Below are 22074 nucleotides of genomic sequence, written 5' to 3' on the forward strand. Positions count from 1 at the left end.
GCTCTGTATTGCCCAGTCCTTCAAGTCCTTCTGGATGCATCATGGAGGGGAGGAAGAAGCCATGGGTGAAGGTAGCTGCTGCTACTGCTGCTGCTAAGTCGCTTCAATCGTGTCCAACTCTGTGCGACCCCATAGACGGCAGCCCACCAGGCTCCCCCGTCCCTGGGATTCTCCAGGCAAGAACACTGGAGTGGGTTGTCTTTTCCTTCTCCAATGCATGAAAGTGAAAAGTGAAAGTGAAGTTGCTTAGTCATGCCCCACTCTTAGTGACCCATGGACTGCAGCCTACCAGACTCCTCTGTCCATGGATTTTCCAGTGAAAGTAGAGTAGAATCAAAGCAGAGAGTCAGACTTGGACTTTGCATGGCCGGAGAATTTGCCTTGACTTTCCTGAGTCTCATGTGCTTCACTTGTCCACCAGAGATAACCTCTCTTATCTCACCATTGTCCTGAGGAACAGAAGAAAATATACGCAAACCACATAGCTTGTTACACAATGGATTCTCAATAAATTGAAGTTCCCTTCATCTTTCCTTCTCTCCCTTTTGAAAGTAGTCAGGATATAAATTATACATAAATAAACCACACATTGCACTGGAAATCCTCAGAAATGATTAATGTAACCAATAATAATTTTAATATTAATAATGGGTTGCTTCAGCCGCACATCCTGATTCTGACAATCAATGTGCTCCAGCTTTGTCTTCACATCACGAACAGTGCTCAGAGCTTTACCCTAGGAAGAGGTGAATGCACAGCATTTCCCATTTGTGGATATTACTTAAATCTTCCTTTTTAAAAAAATATCACAGTATTCTGCTACAAACCCTTACTTACGGTGCAAAGTGTAAGCAATATGTTTGCCAAGAAATGAAAAACAGACATGAATGGAAACACTAAAAAGCTACCAGCAGTGTCCAGGACTGAAAGTAAGGTTTGGAATCATGAAGAACGTGCTGGAAATACTGATTTCTACTGCTCAGTATGCACAAGAATGGATAAGACCCCATTGGTGAGTATGGTCCATTATCCCCACTACAAGGAGGAGCAAACTGAAGCTAGGGGCTTGAAAGACAGCAATACCTATGAGATATGGAGCCTAACTTTAGCCCAAGGATCTGCTAAGCTTTCTCAGTGACTACAAGAGGGTTCAAATAACCCTCCAAGCTCTCAGATTCTGTGTTTATGAGTCTCTATTTCTCAAGGATGCAAGTGGAAGCAACCAGAGGGGTGGTGAGTGTGGGCTCTGGAGACAGACTGCCTGGATTGCAGTGTCTGCTTTCCCATTTGTTAACTGCCTTAGCCTGGGATCAGTGACTTTCTGACTTCCTGGGTCTGTGGCTCATTTTCCTCCACTGGAAAATGAGAATCACAATAAAAACTAAATAAGGTGACATTTGTAAAGTCTGGGACACTGTTCCCTAGGAGAGTCCGAACTCGGTCAGTCATTTCCTGCTCCATGATTAAGTGCAGGTCACAGTGGGCCACCTACCACCTTGCCAGTACAGGAGGACCCCACACTTCTTTCTTCAGTTGAATTATTTTTCCTGAAGTGTTCAGTTCAGTTCAGTCACTCAGTCGTGTCCGACGTGTTGTGACCCCATGGACTACAGCATGCCAGGCCTCCCTGTCCGTCACCAACTCCTGGAGCTTGTTCAAACTCATGTCCATCGAGATGGTGATGCCATCCAACCATCTCATCCTCTGTTGTCCCCTTCTTCCACCTTCAATGTTTCCCAGCATCAAGATCTTTTCCAATTAGTCAGTTCTTTGCATCAGGTGGCCAAAGTATTGGAGTTTCAGCTTCAGCATCAGTCCTTCCAATGAATATTCAGGACTGATCTCCTTTAGGATGGACTGGTTGGATCTCCTTGCAGTCCAAAGGACTCTCAAGAGTCTTCTCCAACACCACAGTTCAAAAGCATCAATTCTTCAGCGCTCAGCTTTCTTTATAGTCGAACTCTCACATTCCTATATGACTACTGGAAAAACCATAGCCTTGACTAGATGGACCTTTGTCGGCAAAGTAATGTTGCTGCTTTTTAATAAGCAGTCTAGGTTTGTCATAGCTTTTCTTCCAAGGAGCAAACATCTTTTAATTTCATGGCTTCAGTCACCATCTGCAGTGATTTTGGAGCCCCTCAAAATAAAGTCTGTCACTGTTTCTATTGTTTTCCCATCTATTTGCCATGAAGTGATGAGATCTCAACTTAGATCAAACCTCAAACTTCACATCTCCAATCCCCCTACCCACAGTGTCTCCACTATGAACCTTCTTTTCTGCCTCTCCCCTCCCACGTAAGCATGTGTGAGTTCTCCTACCAAGCTGAATGCAAAGGCCTGCTTACTCATGGGATGGGGCTCCCGAGCACACTGGGACCATTACAGGGAAATAGAGCAGTGTTCCTGCCTCAGTACATCCAAATGCAGCATGGGCATTTTGGCAGTGACAGAGCCATCAGGAATTGAGGAGAAAAGAAACAAGGAAGAGAGGAGCTTTTGGTGCTTATTTAGCAGTAAACACTGTAGAGATTTTTGCCTGGCACTGTAATCCTCAAGCCAACATTGTCAGCCCTCTTATCTAGTTGTACACACCAGGAACATACACCCCAGGAGTTTGTTGAGAATCCCAAGGCCAACATCTAGTGGTGAAACTGAGTTGAGCACCTAGAGGATCATAAGGTAATAACAGGGAATCCTACAGAGTCACAGAGTCACAGCTCTTAAGCCCACTTGCAAAACACTCCTAACAGCTACCAATAAGTAGTGCCCATGACATCCTTTGACCTACCACTGTAACGTGTCCTAAACCAAACCAGAAGTACAGCGCGGTCAGTCCTGCCAGGTCCAGAGAGATGAAAGCCCTTCTGACCTGCCTACTCCATCCCTCTGTCTTTGTAGGCTGGCCTGAAGCCACCAGGGGGTGCCCTAGCATTAAGAGCAAAAGGTATTTGACAGCCTAATTATCACCCGGGGTCGGGAGAGGCTTCCCTTCCTGAGAGCTTGCCCATGATTTCTCATCATATGTTGTAAACAAGTACGCAAAGCATCCTTGCCTTGACCTGAGTGAAGGCCGGGCTTGGAAGGAAAGTTACAGAGAATCTTGGGCTTGAGCCTCATTTAGCTTGGAGGAGTGACACCCCCATCTGTTCGTGGGCAGAGCCCATACCACCACAGTGTGGAGCAAACTGGGAGTTATGAAATCAATGGAGTGAGTGGGCTGGCCATCGACTTTTTTTAATTAAACAGCACATCGGGGCTCAGAAATAGAAAATATCAGGGTGATCACACACAGCACGAGCAACTATTGCTTTGAAAAATTTTAATTGTAGTGTGTGTGTGTGTCTGTGTGCTGACTGATGAGATAAAAGGTAGATCTGTGAGTCATTTATTATTAAAACACCTTGACCTAAAAATCGGATTAAAATTCAGATTCCCAGACCCTAGACCAGAAGAGGGTGCTCCTGTCTGCCCTAGGGCCTTGAAGCCTGCCTATAGTTTTAACACATTCCTTGGCAGCTGTGATGATCAGCTCAGTATGGGAGCCACCTGTTAGAAGAAAGGGCACTTAACTGAGTTTTCTCACCTACTTCCCCTCTTCCCCTTTCCCTGGACAGGGTAGGGCAGGCTTTTCATTTCTTGTGAACTTGGCCTAACAAAGCAAGAAAAGTCACACTGACTGTACTTGAAACAGAGAAGAAGCTGCTGGCTGGAACCCCAACTCCAGGACAGCTGTGAGCTCTGAACAACTAGAGATTGGGTTTCCAGCACCAGCTCTGTCAGAAAACAAACAAAAGCATGAACACACAAGAAGCCAGAAAAACAAAATCCTTTTAGAATTAGCCAGACCTATGCTGATGGAGAAGTAAACGGCAACCCACTCCAGTGTTCTTGCCTGAAGAATCCCAGGGACGGGGGAGCCTGGTGGGCTGCTGTCTATGGGGTCACACAGAGTCGGATACGACTGAAGCGACTTAGCAGCAGCAGACCTGTGTTGAAACCCCGAGCCTTCTACTTACCACCTATGTGACCATGGGGCAGGTTATTGATCCTGTTTCCTTCCCTCGTTTTAAATGGGATTATAAGCCTCCCCAGGGTAAATGGAAGATTTGGGTAGAATAATGTATCCACATGCTCAGATACGGCCTGACCAAAACAGGTGCCCTGCTCTAACAGCTCTCTTTCTGGCTCCCTGAAATCCCCCGTGAGCTTGGGCAGGCTCTGTCCCCTTTGGGCTTTGGTTTCCCGTTGTTAACAAGAGGGAAAGCACCCATTCTCAGGGCTGGAGTGGGGCCGAAACTGTGACCGAGAAAAATTACATTGTATGGTCTGAGCCTTCTGTCCTAACCGGAGCCCCGCCAGCCGCCTTGTTCACCAGCTACTCCCACGAGCGCACAACGTGAACTCCCTGCAGGGCGACGGGCGGACCAGCCTGGGAGAGAACAGCGGGCAGAGGCGCTGGCTGAGTAGCGCCAGAGTCTGCGGATCTTTGGACGGAAAGATCCCTCGCCCCCTGCAGGTGCCGGACCTGCGAACTCGGCGGATGGAGGCCGGCGCGCGCCCCGCCGCGGGCGAGAGCGCTCCAGCCCCAGCAGAGGGAGGAGCCGCCGCCCAGGCGGGACAGGTGGGGAGCCCGGGCTCAGGTGTTTCCGCGGCGGCGGCCAGGGGAAGCGATTGCTCCCTGGCAGGCGCAGGCAGAGCCCAACAGACCCTTGGCCTTAGGATCCAGCTCTGGGAAACCGGTTTTGTCTTCCAGACTCTACCTCGGAAGAAAGTCATGGAAGTGGTAAGTAGTGGTGGGTTTGGCCGTGGGCTTTCTTGTGCGTCCAGTTCCTCCCGGAGAAAGCGTGGGGAGAGGCTGCCTGTGCACCCCGCCTCCAGGAGAGGAGTAAACTTTCATGCCCTCCAGCTCACACTGGCCTGGCCGGGCGGGGGTAGGGTGGGGAGACTGAAGAGGGGTGTGTGTACCTGTCCTGTGCCACCTTGGAGGCTGAAGGGCAAGGGTCTCAGGAGGGGTGGTGTGAGGGACTCTATACCTCCAGCGCCGTGAGCTAGGCTTCTAACCTCCTCTCCCCCGACTCATCCCCCCCACCCCCGTCCCCCCACCAGCCTGGGTGTCAGTGAGTGTTGCTCTCTGTCTGCTTGTCCTTTTGCCAGTCCTCTCGAGAGAGCTTCCTGGTCGGAGGCTGCAGGGGCTCTTCTGTGGCTTGTGGTTTTCCTGCGGGCTCTGCTTCTTATAAACTGTATGGCCTGGGGCCAGTAAGTTCATTTCCCTTAGCCTCTTGTTCTTCACTTGTAAAATAGGATTACTATTAGAATAACTAGTGAGATGATTGGAGGTGTTTGTTAAAAAAACAAAAATTGGGGAAGTGCCCCGCACCGAGCAGGTGAACTTCCCTTCTGCTTGGATGGATGGCCACATCCTGTTTGCCTAGTTGGAGAGTTTTTTCACCTGACTGACCATATTTTCCTCTTTGCTTTTCTAATTCTCCGCTGCCTCCCTGCCTCTCTAAAATAAGCCAGTTTCTCTACAAGGGGGCAGGGCGATGATAGTTTCACCTTCATTGTCTTCTTTATTATACATCTGGAATCGAGTCATTTTCTTCTGTGAGTCAGGCACTTCCTTCCCAGAGGTTGGTTGTATGTGGGCATGGAGGAGCCATTTTAGCGGTCACCGATCAGAAGCAGCTCCCCTTGGTCCAAGGGCAGTGGACACATGTCTCTCTCTGGCTGACCCTCCATTCCAGCTAGCTGAGTTTTGGAAGAGAGAACAAAGGCATGCTAGTATGGTTTCTGTCTCCCCTCCTCTGAATTCTCTCTCTATCCTACAATTTTAGCAATTTCTGAGAAACTCCTAATTGATGGGAAAATGTCAGGGTGACTAGATCCAGTATGGTTGTGACCAAAAAAAAAAAAGAAACAAACTTATATTTTGCCCTCTCTGATATGCCAGGGTATGCACTAGCTTCCATTGTTTCAGTGTATCTAGGTAACAACACAGTGAGGTCGAGGTCAGTGCTTTCTGCCCCAGTTCTTACAGGGAGGAAACAGAATGTTGTTTGTTACTCAATATCACACAGCGGGTAAGCAGCAGAGCCAAAGCATGGACTGCGATTTGTCAATAACAAATATTGAGTGCCAACTATATGCCAGGCACTGCCGGCAAGGATGACAACTGGAAGACAGGGGAATGTTAGGTAACTGGAGAGAAAAATGTACCAAAGGGCATGTTAGCTCATGGCATTTTTATGGGACAAGATAATGCAGTTATGGGATAAGCTGATGTGGTTATGCAATGTTTTCTGCTCAGAGAAAGAGGGGGGAAAAGATCAAAAGAGAAATATGGGTTATTTCTCATTTTAAAAGGAGGATTTGTTTATTGTAAAGCTAACAAAATACCCAGTCCATATGCATAACTAAGCACTTGCATTGTGTTGTTAGGCCTCTTTCAGGGGCTGCAGATGCAGCAGTGACCCAGCCAGAAATGCCTGCCTTCATACAACTTGTGTTCTACTGGTGAAGACACACACACATTAGGTCAAATAGCAGTGAATTCAATGTAGAACCACAGAGGAAGGCAGAGTTTAAGGACTCTGAGGCAGTGAGCAGGAGAGGCTGATATTTTAAATGGGATAGTTTCAAGAAAGGCATCAATACAAGGTGCCATTTGAGCAGAAGCTTGAAGCAGGTGAGAACTTTGGTGCTGTGGATCTTTTAGGGACGAGCACTCTACAGAGGGATAAAAAAACAAGTGCAAAAAGGCCCTGGGGCAGAAGCTTGTCTGATATGTTCAAGGAGTCAGTAAGATGCCCAGCGTGGAGAGATCAAAGGAGAGCGTGGGAAGAAGAGGAGGTCAGGTCACGTAGGATGCTGGAGGCCATTGTGGGAATTCCAGGTACTCCTCCAACTGAGATGGAGAGCACCTGAGTGTAATGAGTGGCAGAAGAGAATGACCCAACTTACTTTTTAAAAGGATCACCTGGCTGTTGTTTAGAAACTAAATGGTAGAAGAAGCAGGATTAGAAGCTGGCTGACCAGTTAGGAGGCTCTTGCCCAAATTCAAGCAAGAGAATATGGAGGCTCAGGCCAGAGTCTTAGCAATAAAGGTGACTAGAAATGGTTAGGTTCTGGATATGTATTAAAGGTGGATTTAACAAGATTAACTGAGGGATGAAACAAAAAATGTGAAAGAAAGTGATGCCAGGGTGTGAAGTCTAAGCACCTTGAAGAATGTAGTTGACATTGAATGAGATGATTTAAGGTGGAACAGGTTTGCAAGACCAGGGGGTCAGTTTTAGACATAGTAAATTATAGGTTGAGGGGCTGAGTATACAGATATTGAGTTTAGAGTTTGAGGGGGAGGCCCAGGCAGGAATATGATTAACATAAAAAATTTTCATTGCTTGGCATAATGCTGAGTGCATAGCAGCATTTAGTATATGTTACGGTGGTGGTTTTCAAACTTGGCTGCACATTCTCTGACATTCCTCCCATCAAGATGTGGAGTCTGTGTTCCCTTGCCTTGAATCTGGGCAGAATCATGACTGGTTTGGCCAATAGACTGTGACACAAGTAACATTATGTGATTTTAGAGGCTGTGTCGTAAAGGACTATACAGCTGCTCTGGTTGACAGTTCCTGCTAAACCTAGCCTTCCAGCATTCCTGCATGACAAAGAACCAGGGTTCTGCAGACCAGCCCATTCACTGGTGAGATACCACTGGGGCAATTTTATTGCCACCCTGTGGAACAAAAGGGTCACCCTACTGAACCTAGCTCAAATTCCTATCCCAGCTCAATTGTGAGATAAGGAAAAATGGTTATTGTTTTAGGCCACTCAGTTGTGAGGTGGTCTGTTTTTGCAACAGTAGATACTGGAACTATTAATTCTTTCATTCTTTTAGTTATAAAAGTATCATTCTCCCCCATGGATATAAGGCTCCAGGGAGTTCTGTAAAAATATACTATGTTACATAGTTCAGAGGTTGATGAAGTTCTACCTTGGTGCCTTCCCTCAGCTGAGTAGTTCCCCAGTCTTGGCAAGAGAGAATCCTAGCATTTTTAAGCTGAGATTGCTTGTCAGTGGGGGCGCTTAGAAAGTGGTACTTGAATTCTTGATGAATGAGCACTGGCTGCTGCTGCTGCTAAGTTGCTTCAGTCGTGTCCAACTCTGTGCGACCCCATAGACAGCAGCCTGCCAGGCTCCCCCATCCCTGGGATTCTCCAGGCAAGAATTCTGGAGTGGGCCGCCATTTCCTTCTCCAATGCATGAAAGTGAAAAGGGAAAGTGAAGTCTCTCAGTCGTGTCCGACTCTTAGCAACCCCATGGACTGCAGTTTACCAGGCTCCTCCGTCCATGGGATTTTCCAGGCAAGAGTACTGGAGTAGGGTGCCATTGCCTTCTCCTGAGCATTGGCATTGGAGTCCAGATACCTGTATTTATGTTTGCTTCTGCCTCTTACTAGCCAAGTGATTTGGGCCAACCATTGAATAATAAAATGTAGGAGTTGGGAGATTTTTCAAAGACCAGTCAGTCTAATGACTCCCGTTTTAGAGATGGGAAACTTGGAGCCCAGGAGGGAAAAGTTGCACATTTTGTAACTACTTCTCAGCTATGCTTCATACATAATGGATGCTCTTAAATGATTTTGTTATTTTTTGAGAGTAAACTCTAGCATCATCAGATTATTAGGCTCTCCTCTTGCATTGTTCAGCAGAAAATCACCAAACATCTTCTCTGAGTCAGGGCCTAGCTTAGAATTTCTGAGAGGGGGTCTATCATACATGTCCTTTAGGTGCTCAGTTTGGCAGGGGAGAGTGTCAAGAAAACAGACAATTGCAGTATTAATGAAAAGTAGGATAATGAAGAAAGGCTCAGGTTTTACCAGGAGCACCAAGAATGGGGACCTAACTCTAAGTGGGACGTCCAGGGTCTGTTGGAGGAGCTGGTATCTGAGATGCATGTCAGAGGAAGGACAGAAAGGGGAGGGAGGGACAAGGGAAGAGCCAAATCCCAAGAAGTAAATCAGAGCCAGACACTGAAAGCATCAGTATCTGGATAGCATCACCAACTCAATGGACGTGAGTCTGAGCAAACACTGGGAGATAGTGAACAGGGAAGCTTGGCGTGCTGCAGTCCATGGGAGTCGGACATGACTTAGTGACTGAACAATACCTGAAGCCCTTGAACACAGATGTGCTTCATGCTGGAGACCAAGGGAGCCACTGAGGGCCAGCACCTCTGGGATGGGACTAAACACGCCCCTGTAGTCTTTGTCATGCTCTGACGTCATAGGACTGTCTTAAGGTCATAGGGGGCTTATTTTTGACAGTTCTGTCTAGAACCCAGGTTCTGAATGCTAAGTGAGACCACTTAGCAAGCCCTCAAGAACGATTTCAGGGGTTTCTCCTGAATATTCTGATTCTTAATAAATAGGTCATGAAGCAGGGTAGCGTCTGGAAAGGGATGGGCCCACTGAGAAAGATATTACTGAGAAGATGGTCTATTGTTAATGAGCTTGTCCTTGGACAAGTGGAGTGCACAGGGATTCAGATCAGATGGTTGGGTGAAGCTTCTTGGGAATTCCAAGAGGTGGCCTTAAGACTGGTCACCTCCTTTCTATCTTTGCCGAGAAGCTGTGCTGCAGAGGCCTCTTGAACAGTGTTGCTTAGTCCTTGATCATGAAACATGAAGTGACCTGCATAGCTGCAGGGCTGATGTTCAGTCTTAACCAGCAGCTTGTACCCTGGAGTTACCCAGTTACCTTGACATTGAGTCAAGCTTTCTCTTCCTCAAACTAGGCATCCACATTTCTCCACTGGAGAAGTGGTTCTAACAGGCGAGTTTGATCATGTCACACCCCTGCCAGATCCCCTCAAATTGTCCCCCATTGCCTGTGCAGCAGAGCCCAGGGGCTTCTGGACAAGGTCAAGGTACTCTCACTTCAGCTCCCTGATCCTGCATCCCTTATGCTCCAGCCTGTTCTGCACCATGCACATTCCTCTCGCTAGAATCTTACTTGTCACTTCATTAATACTCAGCTCAGCTATCACCTTCCTGAGAAGCCTTCTCTTGTTCCTGGGTGGTCATGATTGGTTTTTCTCCAGCTTGCAAGTTCCCAGCCTTTTGACCAGCCCTAGGTCTGGACTGTGAGATCCCAAAGGTATCACAGCCTGAGGCTTAAAGGCATGGGCTCTGGGGCAGCCCAACTGGTTTCAGTTTCTTGCTCCACAATTTACTAGCTTTTTTTCTTTGAGCAAGTTACCTATCTCTCTGTGCCCAGGTACCCGATCTGTAAAGGGGAGCATGGCATCTACCTCTCGGCAGTCAGCTGAGTTTTATATAAAGAGCTTAGGTCAGCTCAGTGAGGTCACAGGGCAGGTAATTCTACAAGCTAAAATAGTGATATGGTACAGTAAAAGAATCTGCCTGCAATGCAGGAGACCTGGGTTTGGTCCCTGGGTTGGAAAGATCCCCTGGAGAAGGGAAGGGCTACCCACTCCAGTATTCTGGCCTGGAGAATTACATGGACTGTATACTCCATCGGGTCTCAAAGAGTTGGACATAACTTAGTGACTTTCACTTCACTTCCCAGTAATAATACATGGACCATTATGAATTGAACTCTGTCCCCTCCCCCAGTCCCATATGTTGACATCTTAACTCCCACTGTCTCGGAAGTTGGCCTTATTTGGAGACAGAGCCTTTACATAAGTCACCAAGATAAAGTGAGGTCACTGGGGCAGGTCTAATCCAATATGACTGATGTCCTGATGAAAAGGAGGGATGGACACGGAGATACACACGGAGGGAGGACGGTGTGAAGATAAAGCGAGAACATCTTGTGAACATGGAGATGGCCACCCACAGGCCAAGGAGAAGGGAACAGACCCTTCCCTCGTAGCCCTCAGAAGGCACCACACCGATGGCCCTTGATCTTTGACTTCCAGCCCCCAGAACCATGGGGCAACACATTTCTGTTGTTTGAGTCACACAGTCAGGGGTACCTTTTCAGAGCAGGCCTAGCAAGCTCCTACATGGACCTGACTGTTAAAGAGAGTTCACTTGAATACTCAACACAGTGCCCTTCCCCCATCAACCTGGGAAGGATTTGGGGCCATGTTGTTGTTCTGATGATCAAAAAAGACAGCTGTGCTTAGCTCTTCAAAGAAGAAATCTGAGAGGTTATTTATCAGCACCTGGCTTGGGAAATGGAGTGAAATGATCTCAGCATCCTGGTCAGTATTCCTTCCTGATCACCGAGCCCTGGGTTTGGTTTTTCTCATCTGTAAAACTCTAAAATACCCAAGTCTTGGGGTGATTTTTCAAAATGAATACTCATATTTTGTTAGGACATACTAAATACAGGCAAGTTAAATTATGTGCTTCAGAAAGAATAAGCAGCTTTTGTTTGTTTTTAATTATTTTTTTTAATTGCTAGATCTTCACTACTGTGCTCAGGCTTTCTCTAGCTGCAGCGAGCAGGGGCTGTTCTTTGTCATGGTAAATGGGCTTCTCCTTGTGGTAGCTTCTCTTGCTGCGGGGCACGGGCTCTCGAGTGCACGGCCTTCAGTGATCTGTGGCACAGGGGCTCAGTAGTTGTGGTATACAGCCTCAGTGGCTCGGAGGCCTGTGGAGTCTTCTCAGACCAGGAATTGCACCCATCCCCCGCATTGGCAGGCAGATTGTTATCCACTGCACCACCAGGGAAGTCCAGAATAAGCAGTTTTGGGTTATAATATAGGAAAAAGTTGGTTTTTATTTCTTATTGTTCACTCTTACTGTTTTCATCTTCTCCATTTTACATATAAGGCAGACTCAAGATTCAAACTCAGATATATTTGACTCAGAGTCATCTTGACCTTTGGTTTGGTTCAATTACGGTTATATTGAATGGTTTTTTGGACAGAGATATTTCGAAAATTTTAAAACAGAACACCTGACCAATTCATGTTGATGTTTAGCAGAAACCAACAAAATTCTGTAAATCAATAAAGAAAAAAAGTACACCTGAATTCGAGTCTAGGTCTATCATCCCAATCACTCTACTTCTCTGAGACCCAGTGTTCTTATCTCTGTGTCTAATAATACCTATCTGATATTTTGTCCATGAGGATTATTTAGGATAATGTCTGTAAAGTACTGTTGTAAATAATAGAATGCCATAAAAATATTCAGAATTGTTGATATTATCACAATTCCCCATTCCAAAATTTGAGCAGAGGAGACAGTAGAGTTCAAAGCACTCTCTACTTTGTGTGAGCCAATCAAGAGCTCACCTTAAAGATCAGTGTGTTATCTTCGGTAGGAATAAGGAAATCATACTTGGGAACAATGTTTAACAATTCGAAGTTGATATACAAGAACAAACCAGCATTTTTCCCTTAAGCACTTAAAGGATCAGGACAGAGGTCCATCTTCCACATCCTTAAAAATATCACCCCAAAGTCTCCTGTGTTTTATTTTTTACCCAGTGCTGTTTCTGTGTAGGGACGTTCCCCCAAGCTGTGGTACCCAGGAAAGGGCACTGAATTGGGAGTCTGAAGATCATGATCTGAATTTAGTCTCTGCCACTCCTGCCTGTGTGCATTGAGGCTGTGGTCTACCCAGGGGAATGGGGAGGGGCCCTCAGTTTTTATTTTTAAAAAGTTATAAAAATATATTTTTATTCAGTTCAGTCACTCAGTCATGTCCAACTTTTTGTGACCCCAAGGACTGCAGCACACCAGGCCTCCCTGTCCATCACCAACTCCTGGAGTTTACTCAAACTCATGTCCACTGAGTCGGTGATGCCATCCAACCATCTCATCCTCTGTCATCCCCTTCTCCTCCCACTTTCAATCATTCCCAGCATCAGGGTCTTTTCCAATGAGTCAGCTCTTTCCATCAGGTGGCCCAAGTACTGGAGTTTCAGTTTCAGCCTCAGTCCTTCCAATGAATATTCAGGACTGATCTCCTTCAGGATGGACTGGTTGGATCTTCTTGCATCCAAGGGACTCTCAAGAATCTCCTCCAACACCACAGTTCAAAAGCATCAATTCTTTGGCACTCAGCTTTCTTTATAGTACAACTTTCACGTCCATACTGGAAAGAACCATAACTTTGACTAGACGGACCTTTGTTGGCAAAGTAATGTCTCCACTTTTTAATATTCTGTCTAGGTTGGTCATAACTTTTTTTCCAAGGAGCAAGGATCTTTTAATTTCATGGCTGCAGTCACTATCCTCACTTATTAAACAGGATTAAATGAATGAGATGACATATTGGAAAAAAAATAGCATCAAATATATCCATGTGAAAAGTGAAAGTGTTAGCTGCTCAGTCATGCCCAACTCTTTGTGACCCCATGGACTGTAGCCCACCAGGTTTCTCTGTCCACAGAATTCTCCAGGCAGAAATACTGGAGTGGGTTGCCATTTCCTACTCCAGGGGATCTTCCTAACCCGGGGATCAAATCTGGGTCTCCCACATTGCAAGCAGATTCTTTACCATCTAAGTCACCAGGGAAGCCCAACATCCATGTACTCTTAGTCTAACCTGCTATTCACTTTTAAGCTGGGTGGTGGAGACCCTAAGAAGAACTAAGATATTTCTGCTTCATTCTGGTGTACATGTCATGGACAAGGACCCTAATGTCTGGATCTATAGTTCTCGGAAACAAAGGAATTACCAGTTCTGTGCTAACCAGCTCTGAGCTCTTAATTCCCTGTTAATGCCCACTCCCATCCCTTGCTTAGTGACTCTTTTGTTGACCTATATTCCAGGAAAGAAGAAGGATAATACTGGTGGAGCACTCACTCCGTGCCACCCCTTGCATCTAGATGCATTGTTTTGTTCAAACCTCACAAATCATCTGTGAGAAATATTATCCCCATTTTACAGATGAGTAAACAGAAGTTCTCTGGGGCTACGTGGTTTCACGCTTGTCATGATTAGCAATAGTGGCTAACGCTGACACTTAGATACATCAGCCATGACTCTTGGGGCTTGTTATGTACTACCTCTCAGCCACTCTAGAACAGGCACTGTCATTAGGCAGGTAGGCACTCCCTGGATGTCTCCAGTATTATGAGAGACCCAGAGAGGATGGGCAATTTGCTGAAAGTCACACAGCCAGTTGTGGTGGCACTGGGAGTCCAACCCAGAAGCCGAAGCTTTGAAGAACACATTCTGTAAGAGTTCATCTCTCCCAGAAAGTCTATAGAATAGTGGTGTCAAGGTGTGAAAAGGACAGAGCTGGCTGAAAACGGGATCCCAATACCAACACCAGGAAACCCTAGGACACAACTAGCCACATTCTCTGCTTAGAAAAACAAAAGCATTTTTGGCAGTATACAACCCCTAGGGGAAATGGCATCGTTGAAACATTCTTACCATTCCTCGCACCTCTCTTTCAGGCAAGACATCTCTTCCTAGCATGCATTCACAGTGAAAACCAGTAAGAAATCTCCTAGCAGAAAAATAGATTCTGGCTACACCCTTCATCTGAAAAGTTGTTTCTGAATATGTTGTTCTGAGTGCTTTCCAGTTAACTCCTTAAAATATCAACTGGTGAAGGCATTCATCTTTGCTTCATGGGGTATAAATCTCCCACATCTTTACTAAGTGCCAGAGACAAATTTATATCGACTTTTGGCTTCACAAGTTTGATTTAGGAGAGAATATTCAACTTTTAGACTGTTGGGAACATTTCCCGTGTTTTCCTCCAATCCAGGAATGCAGTGTGAAACTGGGGACTGTAAAGGATAAGGAATTCCATTATTGCCTTTCCATGCCACCAGCACTGATGAAGAGAGGGCTGCATCCTCCCAGAGGAGGTGGCGTAGTATAGGTTAGGAACCTGGGCAGGGTTCCAGAGGCTCAAAGTTAAGCTCTGCTCCTTGGGACTTTAACTCCATGGACCTGTTTTTCTTCAGTCTGAACAGCTGGAGTACTGTCTGAACATATCGCATCCTCCACCCAGTTTGGGCTTCCCTGGTGGCTCAGACGGTAAAGCGTCTGCCGGCAATGTGGGAGATTTGGGTTTGATCCCTGGGTCGGGAAGATCCCCTGGAGAAGGAAATGGCACCCCACTCCAGTACTCTTGCCTAGAAAATGCTATGGAGGGAGGAGCCTGGTGGGCTACAGTCCATGGGGTTGCAGAGTCGGACACGACTGAGTGATGTCACTTTTTCTTTCTATATCTTATGAAAATGATTCATAGACGTACATGAAATGTCTTTCTCTGCTTCAGTTCTCCCACTCAAAATGTTAGGAAACATGTTGTTTTGAGAAACAGCTTGGCCTTGGGAGGAAATCTATGTGACTTTGGACAAGTCTTCAGTATCTTCATCTGCAAAACGAGGGTGGAATCAGAGTCTTCAGTTACCACTTTGAGACATGTGAAGAATTTCTGGTTCGTGGGGGAGGTTAAGAGGATTAGTGATGTTTTTCTTCTTCTTTATTGGTAAACCCACTGTTTTGCCCCAAGTAGAATCTGAAGCAACTTAATGTTGTTTACATAGCTTTATGCTTTTGCATATGCTTTATGCATTTCTTTATGCTTCTCTGGCTAATGAACTCCAAATATAGGATTGTAGTCAATACTGAGCATCCAACAGCTTCAAGTCAAACATTTGGTGCAGATTCTGGCTGTCTGACTTCCAAGTCATGTGTGGAGAGGGTGACGTCACCAGTGGTGGGTCCCTCAGTGGGTATTACCAGCTCACGTCAACATGTAGTGTGTGTGTATATGTGTATGTATGAGTGAGAGACCGACCGACCCACCCTGACCTTTAGGTTAAGCCACTGAGATTGAGGAGTTGCTTGGTTACAATAAAACCTCGTCTATCCTAAGTACTGTATACCCCACAAGTCTTACTTCAGAGCATGTATGTGAGTTTCCAGTTGATAACATTTTGGGAGATAAGCATGAACACGACTGAGTGACTGACACAGCCACGCTGTGTCTAGCTCTTCCTTTGAATGTGCTGTGCTAAGTCACTTTAGTCGTGTCCGGCTCTTTGCAGCGCTATGGACTGAGCCTTCCCTGCTCCTCTGTCTGTGGGCTTGTTCAGGTTAGAATACTGGAGTGGGTTGCCACGCCCTTCTCCAGGGGATATTCCCATCCCCAGAACTGAACCCAGCTCTCCTACATTGTAGGTGGATTCTTTACTGTCTGAGGCACCAGGGAAGCCCGCCCTTTGCATAATATAGTCTAATCTGCACAGCAGTCTGGCAAAGATGAGTACCATTACTGTTTCTGTCTTCAGTTGGTGAGAGTGGGCTTCAGTGAGTGTAAGTGACTAGCCCCCCAAACCGTTAAGCTGATCCCAACATTGAATCCATCTGACCTCAGAGATCTTTAACAGACAAGGTACTGAGGGACCAAAAAGAAAGTTACTCAGTTGTATACTACTCTTTGTGAGCCCAAGGACTATACAGTCCATGGAATTCTCCAGGCCAAAATACTGGAGTGGGTAGTCTTTCCCTTCTCTAGGGGGATCTTCCCAACCCAAGGATCAAACCCCGGTCTCCCGCATTGCAGGCAGATTCTTTACCAGCTGAGCCACCAGGGAAGCCCAAGAATACTGTACTGGGTAGCCTATCCCTTCTCCAGTGGATCTTCCTGACCCAAGAATCGAACCAGGGTCTGCTGCACTGCAGGCGGATTCTTTACCAACTGAGCTATGAGGGAAGCCCGAGGGACCGAAAACTCAAACACAATTTAGACCTTCTTCAGATTGCTCTGAGTTTAGTAGAGAAGATCTATAAAAATAGCATGTTTTTAATACAGTGTGACAGTTATAATATGAACAATGACATTATGTCCAAATAACTAAGGGGAAAGAGAGAGAATCTTTTAACTCGACTTGGGTGAGGCAGAAAAACCTCTCCCAAGGGAGGTAACTTCTGATTTGGGTTTTAAAAGATGAAAAGCATTTACCGGGCAGTGGGATATGGGAGAGGGAAAGGCATTCCAGGCACATGTGTGTGCTTAGTCATGTCTGACTGTGTAACCTCATGGACTATAGGCCACCAGGTTCCTCTATCCAGAGAATTTTCCAGGCAAGAATATTAGAGTGGGTTGCCATTTCCTACTCCAGGGGATCTTCCGACCCATTGATTGAACCCACATCTCCTGCGTTGGCAGGTGGATTCTTGACCACTGGGAAGCCCTATTCCAGGCATGGGGAATAGCATATATGAAGGAATGGAGGCAGAAAAGTGGCATATTTGGGAACAAGGAGACATGAGGCAAAGGAAAAGATGGGGACTTGTGTGCCTCTGTTGAAGACTGCATCCTCTGCACAGCACTGGATAAATACTGGGTGAAGAGTAGGCGGGGGGCGGGGTGGGTGGCAGGAAGAATAGAGCAGATGCTGAATTAACTAAGTCCTTCTCCCCTTCCTCAAGTTGCTTATGACCCAGTGGGTATGTGGCTAGAGAACTGCTTGTTTCAAGGTTTCAGATAGAGCTTCAGAGAATCATTATAATGAGTCCTGCTTTAAGCCATTCCCCTTTTTTACCCCATCCCCCTCACCATGAGGTTTATTCATCTGTTCATTAGTTTAGTATCTAGTTTTGAGTATCCACCATGGGGCAGGTGCTGTGTTGAACACTGGAATCCCAAGCTAATTGCTTTTTCTCTTTGGTAAGCCCATTCCAAGGGTTGACTGCTCTTTCTATGTGGAAAATCCTTTTGTGTCAGATCTATGGCATTTATATATATTTAATGTCTTAAATCTAGGTTGCATTCCATTTATTTTTTGCTTTATTCAAAGTGTCCTTATAATTCATTTAATATGATATTTATAAGAACTTCACAGGGTAGATAGAATAGAATTATTTATATTTCAAGTATCACCCAAAAAGGATGTGATTTTATCTCTTTAATTGGTCAATAAGTATAGTGAATAACTTATTCAGTATAAGTTATTGAATAATAATTGAATTATTATTATATAATTATATTCAATAACATACTTATCCAGTATATATAATATGTATATACTTATACAATAAGTATATCGAATAACTAACTTCCTCAAGCCATGATAAGTACTTGTGAGAAACAGTTTCTATATGGTTGAATACAATTATGATTAACAAAGTTCATGTATGCATATTCCTTTAGTCAATATAAGTTTATTAACTGCTTATTGGGTGATCAGCATCAAATGTTAGAATCAGGGATTTCTAACCCTTACAACAGACTTTCAAAATCAAGGGTCCCATTCTGTAGATGAACAAATTGAAACTCTGAGAAACTAAGGGACTTCTCAAAAATCACAGAGCAACATATTCAATCCTGGGCTGATTCAGATATTATTTTTCTATTCAGTTTGACTTCAACAAGTCAAAAGCTCACACATTCTTCATAAGGATCCAGGGTATGACACCTTAAAAATCAGCTAGACCACTTCTCTTCTATTTATCATATTTCTTCTCTTGAAGTTAAGCAATTGTCAATGATTATTTTTTGTTTGCCAGCATCATTTGTTACTAAAACCTTATTATGTTCTCTAGTCAATAATCCAAAGAAAAATCTCAGTTAATATTCCATTAAGTGCTACATTCCCATTCTGCCTTGCAGTTATTCTGCCTGTTTCTCAAGATCGTATCCCTGAGCTAAGTGACAATCTGAATCATGAGATCAGTACAAGGCCATCTCCATCTAGTTGCCTGGTCGTTTTTTTCCTTGCCAAGTGGCACTAGTGGTAAAGAACCTGTCTGCCAATACAAGAGACTTAAGAAATGCAGATTCCATCCCTGGGTCGGGAAGATCCCCTGGAGGAGGGCATGGCAACACACTCCAGTATTCTCCAGTGCCTAGAAAATCCCATGGGTGGACAGAGGAGCCTGGCAGGCTACAGTCCGTGGAGTTGCAGAGAGATGGACAGGACTGAGCACACACTTACTTACTGGAGAAACCTTCAGGACAGAGTGCAATTGTGGATTGAGCATAAGAAAAGCCAAACAATGTTTGAAAGGTGAGTCCTTTGTTGTCCATTGTTCTGAACTAGTTTCGCTGGCTGGGCTGGAGCACAGGTGAAGAATTGTGAGGGATAAGGAGATTGGAGAATCCTGTGGACAGAGCAGCCTGGATGGCTGTGGTCCACAGCGTTGCAAAGAGTTGGATACAACTGAAGTGACTTAGCACACACACACATGGAGATTTCACAGAATGAGGAGAACTAGAACTGAGGGGTAAAATCCATGGATACTTCAGGTCAGTGAATGCAGAAGAGGAGGAAGGTCAAAATGGAAGCATTGGAAATTAGAATACCACCTATCAGAAATAATGCAATTTTTCATCTGAAACCAGCAGGCCGATTAATTCTGTACATATTTCTTAAGCATGTGCTTTTTGCCACAGACATTCATTTCATCGTAAAAATCACCACAATAATCATAGTCATCAACATCAGTGTCCTCTTCCTCCTTCTCATCATCATCATCATCATTCTCTTTATTCACATCACAACCCTTCTCATCACAATATCATTACTGAAGGCCTCTTTTGTGTCAGGCCCTGGGCCAGTCTTGATGTCCATGGCAGTTCTATGATGTGTATCTTCAACTTACTCATCCAGAAATAGGGAACAGAGAACTGAGATAGCTTTGTCAAAGTGACAGAGCCATAATTCATAGAGATGGGGTTTTAAGTTAAGACTCTCCACCCCAAGGCCCATGTGCTTATCCCTATTGCTGCACTTAAGGTAGCTCTTAGTCTAGGAAGGAAAGGGGAAATGTAGAAGACAGTAATTGTAATAAACACTGCAACTGAGAGAAGTACAGGGTTTCTTGGAGCACAGAGGAGTGAGCACTCTCACTGCATACTTGTTAGAAGGCTTCCTCCTGGAGTTGCAAGCAATCTGAGTCAAGCAATACATATGTTCCAGACAAGGAAAGGGGAGAAGAGAATTCCAGGCAGAGGATGAAATGTGTGCAAAAGCATGGATGCCTTCATTCTTTCAACAAATATTTACTGCCTTCTCTGCTTCAGGTACTGTTAGGAAACCCAAGGGTGAATTTAAAAAGAGAGAAATGTATCCAGTGCAGTGGAGAAGATAAGTCTGGAAGCTTCAAGGACAGTAAGAATTTACAGGAGAAAATGAGAAGAAAACAAGCTGTTGATAATATCCTGTATTATGATGCCTACAACACTACCTAGTAGATAACGGGCACTTGACTAGTGAATGACCGAATGATCTCTGTTGACCTTTACCACAATCCAGTTGCTTATCATAAGTCCCATGAGGACAGAACATTTATTCACCACGATCACTGCTTGTATCTGCAGTGGAGCCACCAAGTTGCACATCTCCAGGGGACTCTGCCCACAGGGTAGCCTTTGTGAATGGTCTGTGTGATCATAATGTGACGAATGCGTCTGGGAGTCTGCAGCTGGGCAGCCTGGGTTCACTTCTGCTCCAGGGGATTCATGATTATTGATTGAATTAGCTAGCAAATGAAAAAGGCAGGCTCAACAGAGATTAGTGTTCTTCAGCCTCTTAGTTGTGTAGAAGGCATTAGTTAACTCTCGTGCTGTAAATCAGCATGTCTTATTTCACGGGTGGGGAAGAGATACAGAAAGCTTGTCTCTAAAGACACATTTAGGGAGTGTAAGAGCCGAAAGAGGAACCCAGGCTTCCCTTAGTCAGTGTTTTTCTACTACAGCCTGCAGTTTCTCTGTAAATCCATCAGTTCATGGTTTCCTCCAAGGATGCCTCTTTCTCGGAAATAGCTGGGTTACAGAGAGCATCCTTGGCCCCCTCCCAAGGTAAAGGAACTTGGGAGCTGTGTCAGGGATCAGTGTGTAACTAATTGCTGCTGTAAACCTCTCGCAAGAGGCTGTGACTTCACTAGCTCTTTGAGTAAAGATGATCCTGAGATTTAGTGAGCAGATTAGTAGAATACATATTTAGAAAGCATAAAGACTGCTGAGCATCAGTTTGGATGAAGAAATTCTGCCCCAGATGAAGGGCCTTGCATATACTCTTCAGTTGCATTTATCTTAACTGTTTTCAGACAAAAATTGAGGCTGCAGTAGTATGCTAGAAAGAACTAGGGATTGAGCTCTGAAGGTCTAAATCAGTCTTTCATTAATCTTTGATCTACTTGGCCCCTCCAGTTTAGTTTCTTCATCTGTAAAATGAAGTTAACCATTTCTCCACTGCAGTATTGTGGGAATCTTAACAAAATAATGTAAGAAGAGGGTCTAACCCAATGTAGTGGAGTGAAAAGAACTTAAGTTTTGGAATCAGACTTGATTTTTAAATCCAAATTTGCCTCTTAATAATGATGCAAACTTCAACAACATCAGTAATAGTGATAGCAATCATGATAATAGCATTTATAGAAAACATGCTAGGCACCAGGCACTGTGATAACCTCTTAACAAGGATGGTCTAAATTAATAGGCAACAATAAAGTAAGCTCTATTGTCTCCATTTTATTGATGAGAACTCAGGTGATAAAGTTGGACATGGCCTCACTGAGAGTAAAAGGGCACAATCCAAAAAATTTTACCTGATGCTAAAGCCCACAGTGTGGCTTTTTATTGAAGTACACTTGATTTACAATAAATATTACATTAGTTTCAGGTATACGGCATAGTGATTCTTTTGCAAATTTATTCCATTATAGGTTATTATAAGATGTTGGTATAATTATCTGTGTTACATAGTAAATCCTTGTCGCTTATATATTTTATGTGCAGTAGTTTGTATCTATTAATCCCATACTCCTAATTTACCTGTCAGCCCTCCCTCTCCCCTTTGGTAACCATATTTTCTATGTCTGTGAGTTTATGCTTTGTGTTTGAATTCATATGTATTATTTTTTAGACTCTACATATAAGTGAGTTCAGTTCAGTCAATCAGTCATGTCCGACTCTGTGTCCCCATGGACTGCAGCACACCAGGCTTCCCTGTCCATCACCAACTTCCAGAGCCTGCTCAAACTCATGTCTATCATGTCAGTGATGCCATCCAGCCATCTCATCCTCGGTCGTCCCCTTCTCCTCCTGCCCCCAATCCCTCCCAGCATCAGAGTCTTTTCCAATGAGTCAACTCTTCGCATGAGGTGGCC

General features: G+C 44.9%; 1 protein-coding gene across 1 annotated transcript in view; it reads left to right on the plus strand.

Moving 5' to 3' along the window:
• The window catches only part of FYB2 (FYN binding protein 2), a 151668-nt gene that overhangs the window by 12000 nt on the left and 117594 nt on the right, over window positions 1-22074 (plus strand). The window contains exon 2 of the mRNA XM_040231938.1: window positions 4354-4786. Coding sequence (XP_040087872.1) covers window positions 4354-4786 — 433 coding nt within the window. The remainder of the gene's footprint in view (window positions 1-4353; window positions 4787-22074) is intronic.

The sequence above is a fragment of the Oryx dammah genome, unplaced genomic scaffold, assembly GCF_014754425.2.
Source record: "Oryx dammah isolate SB20612 unplaced genomic scaffold, SCBI_Odam_1.1 HiC_scaffold_28, whole genome shotgun sequence".
Lineage (NCBI taxonomy): Eukaryota > Metazoa > Chordata > Mammalia > Artiodactyla > Bovidae > Oryx > Oryx dammah.